Here is a 22,286-nt window from a genome sequence, read left to right as displayed (position 1 = left end):
TCCCGCGTCTCATCCCCGCTGGCCCTGGGAGCACGCGCGGGAACGATGCCAGGGCCGGATGTTATTACTTCCCCCGAGCCAGTTTTTCCACGTGTTTTGGGGGTTTGAGGGGTTTCAGGGGCCACCTCCAAATTTTGGGTCTTCCTCCGCGCCTTCTTACGGCGCGGGGGCTGTTCCCCCGCCTCACCGGCAGCCAAGATGGCAGCTGCTGCCGGGGTCGCTTCCCCTTGCGGGGAGGGAGATGAAGTGGTGGCGGGGGGAGGAGGGGCGGTGCCAGCCGCGGCCGCTTGGGTGGAGCTCGTGGCCTTGGAGGCGGGGCAGTTCTTTCTTACGTGCTCCGCCTCCTTACAAGCGTGGCACCGCACGCCCTCCGCGGTCCAGAAGACCCGATAGGCGGTCCCCTCAAAATTGACCGAGAAGGCCCCCTCCAGGCACTCCTCCCGGGCCAAGCGGACGAAAACTTGGCGCCGGAAGGAGTACACATGGCGGAGGGTCTTTGAGGCCGAGCGGGACTGGCGCAAACCCCGACCTGACCTCCCCCAGCTTATTAAGGTGGGGGAGGAGGAGCTCACATGGTAAAAAGGGCGGGACATTTGAAATAACAATCCTCTGGGCGGTGGCCTCAAGGGGATCTACCGCCAGAAAAGTCCGTCCCACAGTGAGCCCCTTCTGCAGGGCGAGTTGCACCGCCTGCTCGGACCTCAAGAAAAATACGGCCTTTCCATACATTTTTGAGGCAGCTACTATGGCTGAGGGGCCGACAACCCCAGCCATAGCCTTAACGCATGCCTCTATTGTCATCTCCGGGTGGGCGTAGCATTTCATCCCGAGGGCCCTGGTGAAGAGGCGGAAAAGCGACAGGGCAGCGGGAGCAGCAGGAGCCGCAGAAGCAGCCACCCCCGCATAGGTCTTTTTTGAAGGCCCTGCCACCGGTGACAAGGCCGCCTCCACATTAGCCCTCGAGGGCCCAGCCACAGGAGATGTCGAAGTGGCCTTTGGGCCAGAGCCGCGCCCACCCCGAGAAGGATTGGCCATTGTATTCGTTTTTTTAATATATTTCTAAAGTCCCTCTCTATGGAGGGGAGGGGGGGAGAGAGGTAGAAATAACCTCCCTCCTTTTTGACAGTAAGGGAGAGGAGGGAGAGGAGTAAAGAGCAGGGAGGCACAGGAGGGAAAATGAGCAAGTTCAGGCTCAGGTGAGTGTCTCTGGTTCTTGAAAAAGTACGTTGGGTGGGGGGCCTGTTGATCTTCAGGCAGGGGGAGGCAATGTCTTTGCCAGCTCTTTCTGGCTACCGGGAAAGGGCTGGGTTTGGGGGGGGTGGGGGGGTGGGGGGCGGGGTGGCTGCGGGTGGAAAAAATAAGATGATTTAAACCACACCCCTCCCTTCCTTCCCCAACCCCTTTGCAGTCTTCCTGCCTCCCCCTACAAAGCACAGTTCTTCAAAGCCCCCACCTTCCTCAAAAATACAGAGTCCAGACACCCACCTACGAAGTTGTTATAAAAGTCCGTTTCGGCCTCCTGGCCTTCCTGCCCTGTAGTCGCAAAAGAGGCTGCACTTTCACTTTCTCTCCCTCTCTCTCCTTCGGCCCCACACGGGCAGGGGTCCCACACGGGCAGGTCCAGCAGCAGCAGCAACTCGGGAGCAGCAACAACTCCAAACCACCTTCTCTACTCTGCGGGAGCAGCAGCAACACCAACACAGCTCCTTTGTCCCCACACGGGTAGGTCCAGCAGCAGCAGCAGCAAACACCCTCGAGTACAGGAGCAGCAGGAGCTCTGGAGCAGCAGTAACACCAACACACCTTCTCTACTCTTGGTCTTGTGGTTACAAACCCAGTACCATAACCACTTGGCTATTTAGGCCAAGCCACTTGCACAGTGTGGGCACAGGTGTTAATCATTTGTTATAATGCTCACTATTGTAAATAGACTCTCAACAATGTCTCCTTGCCTATGGCTCCTTGTTTTGATGAGCAGTGTTCATGTCACTCAGATGTGAAACCTTTCTGCACAAGATAAAGGCCAGTGTCTCAGTCCAGGGCCTCTTCTTGTGCTTTGTGGAGCCTTCAGACCAAAGTGATGGTCCGGCCTCACACTTCCTGGACCCATTAGTGGTGCCTGCACCTCGATGGTGCTTGTCATTGCTGCCAGAATGTCGTGGGCAGGTGGCGCAGAGTTCCTTCATTCTCCCTGTTTGCTCTCAGCACCTCTAAGATGAGGCTGGCCCCCATCTCATCAAAATCTGTGACCAGTGACACTGTGCTCCTGAAAGGGTCAGGTGCTGAAGGCTGACAAAGGGTCAGGTGCATTTAAAGTTTCACGGCTGCGTCTCTATGATATGACCCTGATCACAGAGTGCAAGCAAGCTGCCCTCGACTAGTCAGGAGTCAGACATTCATAGAGGCTATATGATGATCTATGGAGTGTCCTCACTGCATGCCGTCATCATCCTCCACAAATCTAGCAGTTATGAGGACGGCCCGAGCGCACCTGCCTCGTCTGGTCAGTGCGAGGGCCTCTTCGCTGTCGATGTCCTCCTCTTTGGAGGAGACATTCAGCTCCTCCATCTCCTCTTCAGCCAACACCTCTCCCCATTGCAATGCCAGGTTGTAATGGGCACAGCAGATGACAATGATGCGTGACATCCTCTGGACTATATTGCAGGGCTCCACCAGACCAGTCCAGTCCAGGCGCCAGAACCTTATTTTCAGCATCCCAATGGTTTGCTCTAAGTTGTGAATTGCAGCATGAGCCTCGTTATACCTTTGCTCTGCTGCAATCTGAGGCCATGACATAGGTGTCATCAGCCACATCCTCTATGGGTAGCCCTTGTCCCTAAGGAGCCATCCCTGCAGCCTCTGAAGTCCCTGGAAGATGTCAGGTCTCTGTGACTGACTGAGAATGTAGGAGTCATGCACACTCTCTGGAAACCATGTGCAGACCTGCAAGATACGTTTGTGGTGGTCACACACCCGCTGCACTTTCAATAAATGGAAGCCCTTGCAGTTGACATAGTTGACCCCTTGTTGCGACAGAGATCTGAGCATCACGTGAGTGCAGTTGATGGCACCCTGCACCTGTGGGAAACCTGAGATCTAGGCAAATCCAATCACCCTTGCATCCTGGCTTTCCTGGTCCCGGCAAAATGCACAAAGTTGTGTGCCCTTGCGAAGATGGCATCTCTAACCTCATGGATGCATTTGTGGGTGGAGGCTTGTGATATCCACAAAGGTCATCTGTGGAGCCTGAAAGGAGCCACTGCTGTAAGCATTGAGTGCTGCGGTCACTTTCACGGCCGCTGGAGTGGTTACCCTCCATGTCCCCGTGGCGCCAAATCCTGCAGCAGGTGGCAGATGTGACCGACCAGTTCCCTAGACATGCACAGTCTTCAGCGTCGCTGCTTCTTGGTCATCTGCAGGAATGAAAGGTGGAGTCTATAGACCCTGAGTCTAGCTAGGCACCAATCAGCAATGGCTTACTGTGCCTCTTCAATGGCGTGTGTGTGAGCCCCAGCTACCCCTTCTTCCTGAGGGTGCTGCTCCTCCCTCTGTACACCATGAGGCTCACAGCTAGTTCACCAGGCTCCATGCTCTCTGATGAAAGAGAGAGACGTGTGGGTTGGCTTGGGTGTTCTAAGAACCTCTCTTGGTTAAGTCTGAAGGCCCCTTAATGATTCCCAGAGGGTGCTGGCCACCACTTGGATGGCCAGAGTTTAGTGCGCTGCATGGCTGACTGAAACCCCATCCGCCTCCGCCCAACTCCACCTGGCCAATTGGTGGCAGCTTTGCCCATTGGACCTCATGTTGTGCTGTCAGCTCAGGCGCAGGCATTCTCCTAACCTGCGCTACAAGGCTGCACAGTTAGTTTGAACCATGGGAGTGACTGGTCCAAACCGGCATGATGACATTGCAAGGGGCTGTGAGCACCTCCACCAGTGACTGCTCCATAGCCAGCTTTAGCAAGGAGATTGAACAATGTGCCCAGTCGCCCAACTGTTCTGCAGTCCACTGAAACTTTCATCAGTTTGCAGTCTGTGCCCAAGGAGTGAAAAGCTCTGGAGCACTTGGTGGCATTTTTATGCCTCTGCATTATTTGAGTGGGCAGATAAGCTGGAGACCAGATTCCACGCATGTCAATGTGGCTGTGTCTGAACTGTCTCAGCTGCAGAAGAATGGTAACTTTATACAAGGTTTCCCTAATGTGTGGTCGCTTCCCTCCCCATTACCCCGCATGTGCTTGTGCACTACCTTAAACTGCAAGGCAGCCCTTCCCCTAACCCCACCCCTGCCAATGCACCTCAACCGCAGGGTAGCCCCCACCCAATCCACTTCAACTGCAGGGCAGCCACTGTCCCCCAAGTTGCCTCAACTGCAGGGTACCCCTTATCCCCCACCCGCCCCAGTCACCTCAACCTTGAAGTCCAACAGGCAACCATTGCGAGCGTTGTGTAATATTACTGTGCACTTATCTCCAAGTTCCCCTTAAAGTGCAGCTCGCCAAGTTCACTGCTTATATATGCTGTTGTGAAACACATCGGCGTGTGGGCAGACGATCCTGTAGGTGTGGATGATTCTGGCAGGCTGGCCTTGTAATGATATGCAGATGTGTTACAATTAAGTTCCCGACATCTGAAACGCAGCCCGCCACCAATGGACTGAGTGGACAATACCAAACTAGTTTAATGACGTCATGAAACCGATTTTTGGCCTCCTCGCCATATTGTCCGCTCATGCCGCCAACATGTCCAATGCCAGTGGGCATGGAAAATTCTGCCCTTTGCCCTTGTTAATCTGTGATGCAATATTTAGTGATTGGTGTATTTGCACTCTGAGTTCCCTTTGTTCCTCTTCCCCACCTAGATTTGCAACTTCCAGGTTATAAGTGGCCTCCCTATACTTCCTGCCAAAATGCACTACCTCATGTGTGTCTATTTTGAACTTCATTTGCCAATTAATTGCTCGTTCTTCAAGTTTATTAATGTCTCCCTGTAATTTGTTGCAGCCTTATATAGTATTGACTATTGCCCAACTTGGTGTCTTCCTCAAATTTAGAAATTGTGTTTTTGATTCCAACGTCCAAATCGTCAATGTAAATTATGAACAGCAGCGGCCCCAGTACTAATCATCATGAAACACCATTCCCACCTGCTGCTACTCTGAATAACTACCCTTTACTCCCACTCTCTACTTTCTGTCTTAAAGTTGGCTACCATTCCATTCTGCCACTTGTCCCTTGACTTCACATTCTCTGACCTTATTCATTAGTATATTATGGAGCACCTTATCGAAGGCCTTTTGAAAATCCAGATAAATTACATCTACTACATTACCATTATCTACCCTCTCTGTAATCTCCTCAAAAAATTCTATAAGGTTGGTCAAGCAAGATTTTCTATTTTGAAATTCATGCTGATTATTTAGTATTATACTTCTCATTTCTGGATGTTCTTTGATTTTCTTCTTTTGTAGAGATTTCGTTTTTCAGACCACTGATGTTAAGCTGACTGGTCTATATTCCCTGGACATGTTCAGTTGCCCCTCTTAAATACAGGAATTACTTTAGCTTTTTTAAAAAAATTTTCAAGGGGTATGGGTGCCACTGGCTAGGGCAGCATTTATTGTCCATCACTTATTGCCCTTGTTCAGAGGGTATTTTTTTTATAAGAGTCAACCACATTCCTCTGGCACTGCAATGTTTTCTGACAAATTATGAAATATGTGTAGTAATATCTCTGTTGTCTCTTCCCTGGAATCTTTTAAAATACATGGACTCAATCCAACCAGAGCAGGGGCTCCTCTTTGAGCTTGTTTAGTTTATTCAATACATCCCTTTTTTATTTTAACTGCACTTATCTTATTGCTCATTTCATCATTCAATGTTATGGTTACTTGCTCTAACTCCCTGGTAAATACCAAAGGGAATGGAATATAAAAAGAGGGAAGTTTTACTGAAGCTGTCCAGGATCTTGGTGAGACCACATTTGGGATACTTTGTACAGTTTTGACCTCCTTATTTAAAAAAAGATATAATTGCTTTAGAAACGTTCACAGAAGGTTCACTGGACTCATCCTGGAATGAGGGGCTATCTTATGAAGAAAGGTTGAACAGGTTGGGCCTATGCTCATTGGAGTTTAGAAGAGTGAGAGATGATCTTATTGAAACATACAAGATTCTGAGGAGACTTGATAGAGTGGATACCGGAAGGATCTTTCCACTTGTGGGGGCCCTAGAGGTAGGGGACACAGTTTAAGAGTAAAGGGTTGTCTCTCTTTCAAGATGGAGATGAAGAGAATTTTTTTTCTCTCTGAGGGTCATTAGTCTGTGGAATTCTCTTCCCCAGAAAGCAATGGTGGCTGAGTCATTGAATTCATTCAAGGCAGAGTTAGACAGATTTTTGATAGACAAGGGAGTCAAGGATTATGGGGGCAGCATGGAAAGTGGAGTTGAGATCACAAACAATTCAGCCATGATCTTATTGAATGGCGGAGCAGGCTCAAAGGGACGGATGGCCTACTCCTGCTCCTAAATCCAAGTTCCTATGAAGTGAAATAATCATTTAATATTTCTACCTTCTTTCTATGGTTACCTATGGTATTACCCTGTCTATCCCTTAATAGCCCTATTACCATTACAGCCTTCCTTTTTTAATTGATGCGCCTGTAAAATATTTTACTATATTGTTTTATGATCCTTGGTAATTTAATGTCATAGTTTGTCTTTGCCTTCCTGATTGTTTTTTTGACTTTTTTGATGAACTGTATCATGATGGATAAAAGGAAAATGTTAGATCAGTTATTAGGCTAAAGGAAGATAAAATGCCAGAGCTGAAGGGATTCATCTCAAGATCCTGAGGAAGAGAAGGGAGGATGTTGCCAAAGCTATAGAATGATGGCCTAGAAACATGACTGTATCTAATTACGTGGTGCATTTTAGGGAAAACTAGATAAACAAACGAGTGAGAAAGGAATAGAAGAATACAGTGATAGGATGTGATGAAATAAGGTGGGAGGAAGCTCATTACAGAATAAGCACCAGCACAGGGCAGTTATGCTGAATTGGTTGCTCTATGAATTCTATGTAATTCTATGAAAGTTGGATTGTGCTGCTCTGATTTTACAAACCCAAGGATTGAATTTAGCAGTCAGTGTGCGTATGCTCATTCCATGTCAGAAGTGCGGAGCCCACTATATTAATAATGGCTCCTGCACAGACATTAAGGGCCAGATTTTCAGTTGCTGTTGGGGGTAGAAACGTGTGCCAGCACAATTTGAAAATCACATTCCTGGAGGGTGGCATTGAATCCCACACCTCTGGTACATGAGACAATTTTCAGTGGGGTGGGTGTCTGGAATCTGCGACGCCACCAATTAAGTTCCTGTTAAACTACTTGTGGAGCCAATTAAAAAGCCTCACTGCGTCAGTTTGGGATATTTGATTGGCAGACAGAGGGAACATGCAGTTCGGAACATGTCAGAGTGAACCTGGTGTGCACACAACGGGGAGCAATCAGGGCTAATGGAAGCACTGGTCAGTAAGAAGACTGCTAGACACTGCCATCAGAAAAGTTAAGCACTTTATTGTAGAGCCAGAAAAAGTTATGTAAACTATTTTTCTGCCCACCACTCAAGCTTGTCAAGATCTTTTGAATTTGTGCTCATTGATATTCATCATTTGCCACTGCTTCCAATTTGTATTGTCTGCAAATTTGGAGTTTTTGGACACTTTACCATTCTCAAAATACAAATGAGAAATGGCAGCAGCTGCAATACTGAATCTTGTGGCACTTGACCAGCAACTAGCTGTCAATCAGATACCAAACCATGCACTACTGTTGTTTGCTATCTACCAATCAACTATTTCACTATTGTCCCATTTATGCCCTGGGCCTGGATCTTACTGAGGACCCAATTATAAAGGACAACTTCTATCTTCTATCTACAACCTCAAAAAATTCAATAACTTAGTTACATGGAGTCTCCTACTTCTGAAACCATGCCGGCTGTCTCATATTAACTCATGCCCCTCAAGATGCTCCCATATATTATCCCTCATAATAATTTCAAATGCTTTCACACAATGGAAGTGAAGCTTACAGGTTTATAATTTGATGTTTCATCCCTTGCCCTTCTCTTGAGGATTGGAGTCACATTTGCTATTTTCCAGTCACCTGGGATTTAATCTGAGTCCAGTGAACTCTAAGAAATATCCACAAGACCACCCGTACTTCTTGAGTTAATTCCTTCAGAACCCTGTCAGAGTCTGGAGCCTTGCCAACCTTGAACTTCAACACCTCCCTAATATGTCCTCTCTTATGATTTTACAATTTTCAGTCTACATTCATCTTTAAACCAATTCCAACATTTCTTCGCCCATTCCTGATATGAAAACTGTTGAACATTAAAAGTTTCAGCAATTATTCCATCTTCAGCCATTTCCTGAGTTTCCTTGTTTAGTGACCTGACTGTTATTTGCACCTTTGTTTATTTCTGAGTTGAAGAATGTTTTATGCTTCTGCTTGAGGTTTCTAACTATGTTTTTGTTGCATGTCCCCAGCAGTCCAAAACAATTATTAGCATTCCTCAGTTTATCTTTATAGATTTCCTAATCTTATTCCTTTCCTGAACATTAAAAAAAATGGAATGCTTTTGCTGTGATGTGCTTCTAAGCCAAACTGGTCTTCCTCTTTTACCCAGCCTTGATCTATTCCAGGGATGCATAAATAACTATGCTTTTGAGATTGACAGTATTATTTTCACTTACTTCTGTTTTGCTTATTGATCTCTCCAAATTCATTAGCATTAAATTCAATATTGCACTATCCCTTGAGAGTTCCTGAAGTACTATTTAGAAAGCAAGTTTCATGCAATTTCAATAAGTTTCTACTCAGTGCAGACTATCCCTCAATGTACACTGCAGTTAATAGGAGGAAGAATGAAATCCTCCAGGGTTAGGAATGAAGGCCTGGGACTCAACAGCCTCATTGACTCCCACAAAACTGCAACTTCCTTTGAATATTTGGTAGCTGGTAGGATATTCAGTATTACTAACTTTTCTCTTTTACTGTCCTTTATTGAATTCTATCACTCAATAGCATTTTGCTCATCCAACCCCACTGTAACTAGTTCCTACCTAATTGATTTTAAATTAATGTTTCAGATCAATGACTTTGAGCCCTAGCAAAATTGAAGTCTATGGGAATCGGGGTGGGAGGGGGTGGTGGAATTTCCCCAGTGGTTGGGGTCATACCTAGCACAAAATATAGAATCATAGAATGCTCACAGCCCAAAAGGGAGCCATTCAGGTTGTCGTATTTGTGCTGGCTCTCTGCAAGAGCATTTCACCCAGTGCCACTCTCCTGCTTTTTCCCCACAGCAAATTTTTACTTTTCAGATAATGATCCAATTCCATTTTGAATGCCATGATTGAATCTGCCTCCACCACACTCACAGGCAATGCAATCCAGACCTTAGCCACTGCTTAAAAAAGGTTTTCCTCATGTCACCATTGCTTCTTTTGCCAATTACTTTAAATTTGTGCCCTCTGGTTCTTGATCCTTCCACCAATGGGAACAATTTCTCTCTATCTACTCTGTCCAGCCCCCTCACGATTTTGAATACCTCTATCAAATCTCCTCTCAACCTTCTCTTCTCCAAGAAAAACAGTTCTAGCTTCACCAATCTATCTACATAACTGAAGTTCCTCATCCCTGGAACCATTCTCATGAATCTTTTCTGCACTTTCTCTAAAGCCTTCACACCGTCCCTAAACTGTGGTGCCAGAACTGGACCCAATACTTGAGTTGAGGCCACAGGTGTTTTATATAGGCTTATCATAACTTCCTTGCTTTTGTACTCAATGCCCCTATTTATAGAGCCCTGGATCCCATACACTTTACTACCCGCACTCTCAACCTGTCCTGCCACCTTCAATCATTTTAACACATATACCACCAGGTCTTTCTGCTCCTTTGTCCCCTTTTATAACTGTACCCTTTATATTATATTCTCTCTCCACATTCATTCTACCAAAATTAATCACGTCACACTTCTCTGCATTACAGAATCACAGAATTTTAATGGCACAGAAGGAGGCTATTTGGCCCACCGTGCCTGCACTGGCTCTCCAAATGAGTGTTATGACCTAGTGCCATTGCCCTGCCTTTTCCCCATACTCCTGCACATTGTTTCTATTCAAATAATCATCTAATGCCCTCTTGAATGCCTCAATTGGACCTGCCTCCACCACACTTCCAGGCAGTGCATTCCAGACGCAAACCACTAGTTGTGTGAAAAAGTTTTTCTCATGTCATTCTTTTGCAAATCACTTTAAATCTTTGCCCTTTCGTTCTTGATCCTTTTACGAATGGGAACAGCTTCTCCCTATCTACACTGTAAATTCATCTGCCACCCCTCCGTGCATTCCACCAAACTGCCTATGTCCTTTTGAAGTTTATTACTATCCTTCTCATGGTTGTGGTTGATGAAGCCAATCATCTCAGCCCCAGGACATTGCTGCTGAAGTTCCTCAGAATAGTGTCCTTAGCCCAACCATCATCATGCCAACATAAGATCAGAAGTCACTGATAATTACCCAGTGTTCAGTGCCATTCACAACTCTTCAGGTATTGAAGCAGTCCATGTCCATGCAGCGAAACTGGGACAAGATTCAGGCTTGGGCGATTAAGTGGCAAGCAGTATTCCTACCATACAAGTGCCAGGCAATGATCACCTCTAACAAAATGAGATTCTAACAAGAAAGAGTCTAACCATCATTTCCTTGACTTTCAACGACATTACCATCATTGAATCTCCTACCACCAACATCCTGAGGGTTACCATTAACTAGAAACTTAACTGGATCAGCCATATGAATACTGTTGGCTACAAGAGAAAGTCTCTCTCGCTCTCTCTCTCTCTTGGCAATTCTTCGCAGATGAAGGTTTTTAGGGAGGTTGTATTTTTCTTCTCGTCAGGTGCAGGGCCGCTGGCGGCTACTAAGGTATATCCATGATTGGCAGATTCCCCTACAGCGGGTGCATGTGAAGGTATAGTCATTGCTGGGGACAATTGGATCTATCCTCCTATTCTCTTTTCTCATGGTTCTTTGCTCAGTTTCAAAGGTGCCTGTAGCACTTCCAATGTGGCATCTCCAAACATCACGATCTATGGCCTGCACTCCCCACTGGCGATGGTTGATGTGGCACATGGAGAGCGAATTATTCAAGGAGGCCTTGAAACGTTTGTGTGGGGCCTCTCTGTTGCACTTACCAGTGGTCAGCTCTCCGTACAACACGATCTTGGGTAGGGAACTGTCATCCATCCAGGCAATGTGACCCACCCAATGCAGTTGGCTTTGCAGGAGGATGATCTCGATGCTGGTGAGGTTGGCTGTTTTCAGGACTTTAATATTTATGATGCGGTCCTGCCAGCGAATCTTGAAGATGCAGCGGAGGCAGCGCTAATGGAAGCTCTCTAGAAGGCCTACATGATGGAGGTTCAAGAGCCATGACTTGGCGCCACACAAAAAAGTGGTGAGGACTATGGCTTTGTATACTTTGAGTTCCTTGGATGCAGGCTGATGCAGGACTTCAGTTTTCTTTAAACTAATTTTTAGTCTGAAGAATTGTGCTGCCTCGGAAAAACGTGTTATACGTTGCAGGTCTGACTGACTGTCAGCCAGGAGAGTGCAGTAATAAGAGAAAATAAGTTCACAGATGAGTTTTCCTTGGGACTTTGGGTGAGCCTGAAGATGCATGAGGTTGCAAAGACCTCTAACAGTCCGGAAGCGTATGTAAACTCCCTCCTCAAAGCCTTCCATTGCCTGCTGCAGCATCATGCTGAAGAAGATGGTGAATAAGGTTGGGGCCAGCACACATCCCTGCTTCATGCCATTGGAGATTCGGAAGGGACGAGAGGTCGCTGTTATGCTTGACTTGTCTCTACTGATTTTCATGAAACTGCTTCACCATGGCCAGGAACCTGCGTAGACATCCAAGTTTTTCAAGGATTTTCAAAAGTTCATCACAGCTCACAGTGTCCAATGCCTTGGTGAGGCCTATGAAAATGATGTACAGGCCTTAATTTTGCTCGCAACACTTTTGTTGTATTTGGCTGAGTACAAATACCATGTCTAAGGTAGCTTTGTTTGCTCTGAAACCACACTGGTTCTCTGGGAGGTTTTCTTCCACAATGTTGGGTAGAAGCCTGTTCAGAAGCATTCTAGCCAGGATCTTCCCAGCAATGCAAAGGAGGGTGATCCCACAGTAGTTGGAGCAGTCTGACATTTCTCCTTTGTGTACGAAGTGATGAAAACATCACAAAGATCCTTTGGAATCCTGCCTTGTTCCCAGCAGGCCATGAAAAACTCATGGAGCTTGGTATATAGGGCAGGGCCAACAGGATTCAAGGATTCTGGTGAAATTCCATCGGCTCCGGGGGCTTTATTGCTCTTTATCTGGTTGATGGCAGTATCATGCACTGTGCACTTGGTGCTGAAGTGTGTTTCAGAGTGCCCCGACCAGGGATCCAGGACTGACTCCTTGTCGGTGTGTAGTGTCTTGCTATCGGCGCTCCTCAGAAGGTTTTGGGTTTGATATGCTGGTCCATAGACAGATTTTAGTTCTTCAAAGAAGCTTCTTACATTGCCTGTATCAGTGTACAGTTGAGTTTTTTCCACAAGTGCAATCCACCAGTCATTTTGGATGTTCCTCAGTTTACGTTGAAGGGTGTTGCGTGCTTAACAGTAGGCTGTCTTTTTCTCTTGGCTGGCTGGCTGAGCCAGATGAGCTAATGAGCTGACCTTTTTCTTGCTAGCAGATCTTGGATTTCCTTGTTATTTTCATAGGTCAGAGGCTGGGAATTCTGCTATGAGGAATTCACCACTCGTCTCCCCAAAGCCATCTAATTTCAAAATAAGGGATCACCCATTTAAGGCAGTGATGAGGAGGGATTTCTTCTCTCAGGGGGCTGTTAACCTTAAGAATTCTCTATCCCAGAGGGCAGTTGAGGCTGGGTCATTGAATATATTCAAGGCTGATTTAAACACATTTTTGAACAATAAAGGAGTCAAGGGTGGGGACAGACAAGAAAGTGGAGCTAAGGCCACAATCAGATCAGCCATTGTTGTAAGAATGTTTGGTGCCTCACTAAAAGGTCTGGAGGCTTGTATGGTTGAACATAAACCATTTATTGGTAACCCATAATTATATACATCTCCAAGGTACAGGCCAGTTAGCCTAACATCTGTCATAGGGAAAATGTTAGAAGACATTATTAAATATGTTATAACAGGGAACTTAGAAAAATTCAAGGCAATCAGGCAGAGTCAACATGGTTTTGTAAAAGGGAAATCATATTTAACCAATTTATTGAAGTTCTTTGAAGGAGTCACGTGCTGTGGATAAAGGGGAACTGGTGGATGTACTATACTTGGATTTCCAGAAGGCATTTGATAAAGTGCCACATCAAAGGTTAATGCAGAAAATAAAAGCTCATGGTGTAGGTGGTAACATATTGGCATGGATGTAAGATTGGCTAGCTAACAGGAAACAGAGTTGGCATAAATGGGTCTTTTTCTGGTTGGCAGGATGCGATGAGTGGTGTGCCACAGGGATCAGTGGTGGGGCCTCGACTCTTTACAATTTATATAAATGAGTTGGATGTAAGTACCAAAGGAATAGTTGCTAATTTGCTGATGACACAAAGATAGGTAGGAAAGTAAATTGTGAAGAGGATGTAAGGAAGCTACAAAGTGACATAGATAGGTTAAGTGAGTGGGCAAAGAATTGACAAATGGAGTATAATGTGGGCAAATGTGAAATCATTTATTTTGGCAGGAAGAATAAAAAAAGCTTATAATCTAAATGGTGAGAGATTGCAGAGCTCTGAGATTCAGAGGGATCTGGGTGTCCTAGTGTATGAATCGCAAAAGGTTAGTGTGCAGATACAGCAGGTAATTAGGAAAGCTAATAGAACGTTATCATTTATTGGGAGGGGAATAGATTATAAAAGTAGGAAGGTTATGCTTCAGTTGTACATGGCTTTGGTGAGACCACATCTAGAGTATGGTGTATAGTACTGATCTCCTTATTTAAAGAAAGATATAAATGTGTCAGAAGCAGTTCAGAGAAGGTTTACTGAACTAATATCAGGAATGGGCAGGTTGTCTTATAAGGAAAGGATGGACACGTTAGGCTTGTATCCACTGGAATTTAGAAGAGTAAGAGGCGACTTAATTGAAACCTTTAAGATCCTGAGGGGTCTTGACAGGGTGGATGTGGGGAGGATGGTTCCTCTTATCGGGGAATCTAGAACTAACGGTCACTGTTTAAAACAACAGGTCGCTCATTTAAGACAGATGAGTGGAATTTTTTGATCATGAGTCTTTGGAACTCTCTTCCTCAAAAGGTGGTGGGAGCAGAGCCTTTGAATATTTTTAAGGCAGAGCTAGATAGATTCTTGATTAACGGGGGTGAAAGGTTATCAGGGACAGGCAGGAATGTGCGGTTGAGGTTACATTTAGATCAGCCATGATCTTATTAAATGGCGGAACAGGCTCGAGGGGCCAAGTGGCCTACTCCTGCCGATAATTTGTAAGTTTGTTTGTACATATGGGTGCTGTCTCCATGCTGGCTTCTATGAGACTCTTCTAAACACAGTCTACTACCATATCACTCTGTACATCATACAGTGGTCAATACTGTTCACCAGTCCCACATTAACCTTTTCTCTGCCCAAACAGCCTTATACTACAGCCTTGATCTTATTGAATAGTAGAGCAGGCTCAAGGAGCCAATTAGCCAACTCCTGCTCCTATTTCTTATGTTCTACAAGGTACAAGTCAGGAATGTGATGGAGACCTCTTAACTTGCCTGAATAAGTGCAGCTCTAACAACTCAATAAGCTCAACACCATCCATGACAAAGAAGCTTGTTTGATCAGCATCCTGTCCATCACCTTAAACATTCACTGCCTCCATCATCAGTGCACAGTGGCAGCATTGTGCACCATTTACAAGATCAACTGTAGCAACTTATCAAAGCTCCTTTAAAAGCACCTTCCAACTCGCAACCTCTACCACCTAGAAGAATAAGGACAGCAGGTGCATGGGAACACCACCACCTTCATCAAAAGATTTGAATTTTGATGAAGTAACAGAAGGTTTGATGAAGGGAATGCAATGGATGTTGTCTCTGTTGCATGCTGCTTCCGTTGTTTGGCTTTCAAGTAGTCTTGTATTGTAGCTTTGCCAAGTTGACACCTCATTTTTAGGCATGCCTGGTGCTGCTCCCGGCATGCCCTCCACTCTTCATTGAACCAGAAATGGTCCTCCAGTCTGATGGTAATTGGTAGAGCTGGGGGGATGCCAGGCCATGAGGTTACAGATTGTGGTTGTATACAATTCTGCTGCTGCTGATGGCCCACAGTGCCTTATGGATGCCCAGTTTTGAGTTGCTAGATCTGTTCGAAAACTATTTGGTCAGCTCGTTGAAAAGTAGTGTTACCGAGCCACTCCTGGTGATGGACATTGAGGTTCTCCTCCTGGAGTACACTCTGTGCCTAAGCCACCCTCAGTGCTTCTTCTAGGTGGTAGAGGTTGCGAGTTGGAAGGTGCTTTTAAAGGAGCTTTGACAAGTTGCTACAGTCAATCTTGTAAATGGTGCACAATGCTGCCACCGTGCACTGATGATGGAGGCAGTGAATGTTTAAGGTGATGGACAGGATGCTGATCAAACAAGCTTCTTTGTCATGGATGGTGTTGAGCTTATTGAGTTGTTAGAGCTGCATTCATTCAGGCAAGTTAAGAGGTCTCCATCACAATCAACATGGAGGAGCACAGATTTATCAACTGAGGGGGATGGAAGGCGGTAATCAGCAGGAGGTTTCCTTGCCCATATTTGACCTGATGCCAGGAAACTTCATGGAGTCCGGAGTAGATGTTGAGAACTCCCAGAGCAACTCCCTCCAAACTGTATACCAATGTGCCACTACCTCTGAGTTCATTGTTCATTCTCAGGAGGTAAGTTTCAATGGCAAGCCCAGCATTTCTTACCTATCCCAAATATCCCTTATGAGGATGGCGGCGAACTGCCTTCTTGAACTGCTGCAGTCAATGTGATGTAGGTACACCTCATACCCAGGGATGGTGATGATGTGTCTGGGACATTGCCTATAAGGTATGATTCTGTGAGTATGACTATGTCAAGCTGTTGCTTGTCTAGTCTGTGGGACAGCTCTCCCAATTTTGGCACAAGCCCCAAGATGTTAGCACGGAGGATTTTCAGGGTCTACAAGGCTAGGTTTGCAGTTGTCATTTCCTGTGCCTAGGTCAATGCCAGTCAACCTGTCCAGTTTCATTCCTTTTTGTAGGCTTCATAGTGGTTTGATACATTTGAGTGGATTACTGGCCATTTCAGAGGGCATTTAAGAATCAACCACATTATTGTGGGTCTGGAGTCACATGTAGACCAGACCAGGTGAGGACGGCAGATTTCCTTCCTTAAAAGACATTAGTGAACTAGATGGTTTTTTACATCTATTAACAAGGCTAGCTTTTTAATTCCAGATTTAATTAAATGAATTTAAATTCCACCAGCTGACATGGTAGGATTGGAACCCGTGTTCCCAACGCATCAGCCTGAGCCTCTGGAATAATAGTCCGATGATATTACCACTAGGCTGTCACCTCTGCTTAGCATATTGTCATGCCCATAAGACATGAAAGTGATCATAACTGTTTAAATCAAACCTTACTTTCTGCTTATTTAAAAATGGACTTTGGTGGACCAAAAAACATGGCTGTTACAGGTCACATGATTTGCAAGTTGGCCACAGTTCTGGAAACTTCCAACAATAATTACAGAACAAAGCTGAACATTCATCCTTGTGGAATCTTACACTTATCTTTGCATGAACCCATTACAATCAATGAAACAAGGGGGCAGTAGACAGTCTGTCTCCCTAGCTTGGATTTATAACAAAGAGAGAGCCATTGAAACTCATTATACTTGTGGAGGCACTAATAACCACCATTAATCTCCTAAGGTGAAGAATGGATTTTGACCAGAGGCATAGACACTGAACATAAAACCGACTCATCAATGGACAACACCACATGACCTAAGCTCCTCTGCCCTTTGGAAAGTTTTAATGTCATATTCCTGGTCTCCCAGGGCAGTCTGCTATTAAAATCCAGCCTGTCAAAACTAAAACAGGACTCCAGGCTGACAACAAAGCCTGCCTCAAGTCTAAACCTCCTCGAAGCCTGATTCTCTGGAAGATTCCTGCCATCACCTGTAGAGTGGACCAAGTCTCTGTGTACCAACTTCATCTTGCTGCATCACCACCAACTTTGAAGGAATTCAGCAACCCCTGTTTTCAGCTAGCTGAACCCGCCTGAACTTTAACTCCTATGTGAAGGAACCCTCGCTGGATGCTGACATTCTGGACCCTAACATTCACATGAATTAATATTCGTATCTTTGGGTTTTCTTTGTCCTAAGTTATACCTAGTAGTAAAACACTTTTCTTTCCTATCTCCTTCTTGTGTGCTTGTGTGTGCGCATGTAGTTGTGATGACCATCCCCAGGGTTTAAATGTATGAATTAACAATACTTCTGATTTTACCCTAAAGAAAGTTTGCTATGAGTCACTTTAAAATTAACTTCGTAAACAGGGGATTTGGGGAAACAAATTTATTTGTCTATTTAAAAAATTAAAACACCTCTGTTTATGGACAAACGGTGAGAAAAATATAGGTGTTCAGTTTGTCTCTCTCCCCTGTCCATAACAATATGAAATTCCAGCCTTGGTACCAATGAGGTGTAGGAGTAACACTGATCAATGAAAATGGGTTACCATGTACAAATGACGGACCATTCACTATGAGCTCATTTTGAGCTATTGGCAAAGCCCAATTCTATCCTCTGTGTGTCTACTCCCCAGCTCTACAGCAATCTCCTACAAGTTTGTCCTATGATTTCCATTTTTCCCATCCTTGGAAAATTCTGAACTTGTGCAAAATCACAACTTTGCACATTACCAAGAATAATTAGCCCAATTATTCCCAGAAAACAAAGTTTCTTTTTGTCCAATTATTTTTCAGATTTTATGACGTAAACACTTTTCTACAATCACTTATATTCTGGAAACGCTGCAGAACAAAACTGATTTTACAAAATCATGCTCCTTGAGTTGGGCCTTGCAGAAGCAAATCAGGAGAAGGCAGGTGCACTTCCATCCATTGACTTAATGGACAGAAACTCAAAAGGACCTTGCCCACAATTTCCAGAATGCAGGGAAGGCACCTCACTGGTTGTGTGTATTCACCCCATTTTACTGCTCCAGCAAAGGGCAGTAGATTCAGTCATAGTTAGATATCTTTTCTGACTTGTGTTGTGGTTCCCAGTCGACAATTTTAAAATTCTCATCCTTATTATTCAAATCCCTCCATGGTCTCATCCCTCCCTATCTCTTTAACTTCCTCCAACCCTACAAAGCCTCTGAATTTCTACACTCCTCCAACCCTGCTCAAATGTAGCAAAAAAATGAATAGGGTAGTACCAGCCTCCTCCAACTCTGCCCCCTTGCACATTCCGAATTATAATCACTCCACCATTGGCTGAAGTGCCTTCAGCTGTTTAGGCCCAAAACTTTGGAATTACCTACCTAAATCTCTCTGCCTCTCCATCTTTCTCTTTTTCTTTAAGATGCTACCTAAAACTTATCTTTTTGACTAAGCTTATGCTCATCTATCTTAATATATCCTGATGTAGATTCGTCAAATTTTGTTTGAAAATCTCACCTATGAAGCACCTTGGGAAGTATTAGTACATTGAAACAGAAAATATGAATGGTCATTTTTCAGACTTAAAGGAAGTATATAGTAGCCCTTAAGGGTCATGATGAAGGCCATTGCTCTTTTTGTCATATGTTTATGACCTGGGGCAGAATTTTGCCTTTGGTGTACGGGCTAAGTGGGGGTGGCAGTCCCGGAAGGCAATTTCATGCTGGCGGGACATTTAAGGCCCGCCCAGCATGAAACACAAGCAGCAACACTCAGTGCTGCCTATGCAGGCGGAGGGAGGAAGGCGAACGGGGTGAGCGCTACATAATCTCCCTGCGGCAGAGAGCTGCCCCAGGGAGATGAAAATATATGAAAAAATATAATTTAAAAAATGGAAATGTAATGAAACATGTCCCTTCATGTCCTGTCACATGAGCAGGGACATGTTATTAATGAAAAAAAAGTTTTTATTTGATTTTTATTTGCTTTTGGAAACCTCATCCCACCTGTGGATGAGGTTTCCAAATAAGTGCAAAGGCCACTTGGCCTTTTCACCTGCCCACCAATCGTAAGACTGGACAGGCAGTGAAAAATTTCTTTTAATTAACTTTTTAATTGCCTTAATAGGTCTTTTGATTGTCGGCAGGAATGCTGCCAACTCTGGCGTGCACCCGCCAACTGAAATATTGTGTGAGTGCGCGATGACGTCAGGACGCACGCCCAACGTTATTGTGCATCATTTTGTGCTCGGCCGAACTAAAAATCTTACCCCTGTATTTGGTAATACAGGGTATAATTTCAAAGTTCCCAGACAGGAGAAGATCCTGAAAATGGACAAAAATGCCAAGTACCACCCCCGAACCCAGCATTTCCCATCTTTGCATCAGCGGGACTGGAATCGGGCTAGGGTTCATACATGAATGGTTTGTGGAGGCAGCTGGATATTTAAATCACTAGCTGTCTCCACTGACTTCGATCTTTGAGCCCTAGCTGCATGAATCCTGGAGTGCGCAGAGCAGACCAGGTGAGAGGAGACCTGAACTTGGTGGATTCTTTGGATAGTTGGGTACCACAATGGAGAGGTAAACTACCCCTTTGTTAGAGTCCCAGGACACCTTTGCAAAAGGTAAGTCACCCTTTGGGATTTTTAGAATTGAACATGTTTGTGCACTGTATAGGCACAAACTCATTGGTAATGTCAAGCTGTCCAGGAAACATCAAACCGAACAGAAAGGGTCAAGGTGTCAAGAAAATGTCAAAGCTGGTCAGGAAGTGTCAAAGGATGCTACGTGAGTTGACGTGGAATGCGTAAGGGCAAAGGGTGGAGGGTATGGGATGGCATGAGTTGACAATAAGTTGGTAGGGGGTATGAAGGGCCATGGAGGTGGATGGGGGTTATTGGTTTGCATGGATGGGACAAAGGGAGTGTGTGGGGGGCAAGTTGGTGTGGGCTGGAGGGGTGTTTTATGTTTTATTATTTTCTTTAAATTTAAACACAGTGCTGGAGCTCAAAAGTAGGAGCACTTGTTCTGGGGTCACCCGCCCTGACTACTATTTCAGCCCGCACCCACCCACTCCTGACCACTAACCGGAAATCTGACCTGTGGGCGGCCATTTTTAAAGATTAGGTTTGCCGAGCTGGGAAATCTCCCAACTCTGCACGTCCGAATTGGGATGAAAATCTGGACCATGTGAAAGAATATAATAGTATAACACCAGTCTTCAGGAGAACATAACAGCAGCAACTTGCATTGATATAGTGCTTTGAATGTAATAAGATATCCAAGGTGTTTTAGGAACATTATCAAACAAAATTAGAGAGCGTTTGTAAGAATTATTAGGCCAAATAACCAGAATTTGCTCAAAAAAGTATGTTTTAAGGTGTCTTAAAGGGCAAGATAGATGCTGAGAGGTTTAGTGATGGAATTCCAGAGCTTATGGCCTTGGCAGCTGAAGACATGGTCACCAAGGATGGAGCACTCAAAATCAGGAATGCTCAAGAGGCTAGAATTAGTGGAGTACAGAGATCTTGGAGGGTTGTAGGGCTGGAGGAGAAAGACTGGTGGAATGGGCAGGCACATGGCAGATGAAATTTAATGCTGAGAAGGTGAAACAATGCATTTTATTTGGAAAGATAAGGGGAGGCAATCTAAACTAAATGGTACAATTTTAAATGGGGATTCAAAAGCAAGATATTTGAAACCTTTACAAGACACTACTTAGGCCTCACCCCACCTTAAGAACGATGTCAAGATCTTGGAGAGGGTGCAGAGGAGGTTTGCGAGAAAGGCACCAGCATTGAGAGTCTTCAATTACTTGGAGAGACTGGAGAAGCTGGAGCTGTGTCTTCTGGTTACTAACTTTTCTGCCACTGGAAACAGTTTCTCCTTGTTTATTCTACAAAAGCAATTCTTGATTTTGAATACCTCTATTATCTTCTCTTAAATCTACCCTGCGCTAAGCAGAGTAAATCCAGCTTTGAATAGCTTTCGTTGAGTGAACAAGGAGAAATTGTTTCCATTGGCAGTAACCAAAAGACACAGATTTGGTGCCAGGCAAGAGAACTAGAGGTGACATGAGAAGAATTTTTTTACCCAGCGTGTTGTTGTGATATAGAATACACTGTCTGAAAGGGTAATGGAAGCAGATTCAATAGTAACTTTCAAAAGAACTTGGATTAATGCTTGAATGAAAAATAATTACACAGCAATGTGGAAGGAGCAGGGGAGTGGGACTAATTCGATTGCTCTTTCGAAGAACTGGCACAGACACAATGGACCAAAAGACCTCCTCCTGTATTGTATCATGATCCTGTGAAGTGTGCTATTTAAATACAAGTTGTTGTTAATACATTGAGCAAAATGAATAATCAATTTATAAATTGTGTGTAACATTCAGAAAAAAGTATTGGGGTAATTGATGCAGGTTCACTTTTTTTTCATAGGAATGGGATTACAGTTATGTACACAGCTTCTACCACTGCAGCCTGGCAGCCTCCTTTATCCTACTTCTTCCAAAGATCAACTCTCAAGCAGGAAATGGAGGAAATCCGGTAAAACTAAGTTGCTGCACACTCTGCTGTGTTTGAAAAAGGCAGAATCTGTCTTTGGTCCAAGCAGTATCTTTCTGCATTGCATCAATGAAATGATCATTCCTTTTGCCAAAACACTGTAAATGCACTATATGATATGATATGATATATCGTATCCCCAACCAGTTTTGAAATGTCCAGAAATATCTTTTGAAGTATTGGCTGTTGGTGAGAATTTAAATTGTATGAAGCAAAAGCTCAACTGGTGGCTGAATATGTTATTCAAATGAAAGATTATAAAAATGTAGAGACATTATAAGAAATACTTTGGCGGGTTTTAAAAATAGACTGCGTGGTCTTGATTGGGAAGGGGATACAAAGCTCCTCATTCCAAAATCATGGCAAGGAAGCTGATAGGTATTTGAAAGGGGAAGCTAGATACATTAGTGATCCTCTCTGTCCAGTGCAATG

The 22,286-nt window shown here is 44.6% G+C and overlaps 1 protein-coding gene across 1 annotated transcript in view; it reads left to right on the top strand.

Annotated features, from left to right (window-relative positions):
• Positions 1–21,872, top strand: part of mymk (myomaker, myoblast fusion factor) — a 44,169-nt gene extending 22,297 nt beyond the window's left edge. Inside the window, exon 5 of the mRNA XM_041194449.1 lies at positions 21,729–21,872. Within this exon, the coding sequence (XP_041050383.1) occupies positions 21,729–21,872 (144 nt within the window). The remainder of the gene's footprint in view (positions 1–21,728) is intronic.
• The last annotated feature ends 414 nt before the right edge of the window (positions 21,873–22,286 follow it).

Source organism: Carcharodon carcharias, chromosome 8 (genome assembly GCF_017639515.1).
Source record: "Carcharodon carcharias isolate sCarCar2 chromosome 8, sCarCar2.pri, whole genome shotgun sequence".
In the NCBI taxonomy this organism is placed as follows: Eukaryota; Metazoa; Chordata; class Chondrichthyes; order Lamniformes; family Lamnidae; genus Carcharodon; species Carcharodon carcharias.
This window is presented reverse-complemented; position numbering and strand designations above follow the sequence as displayed.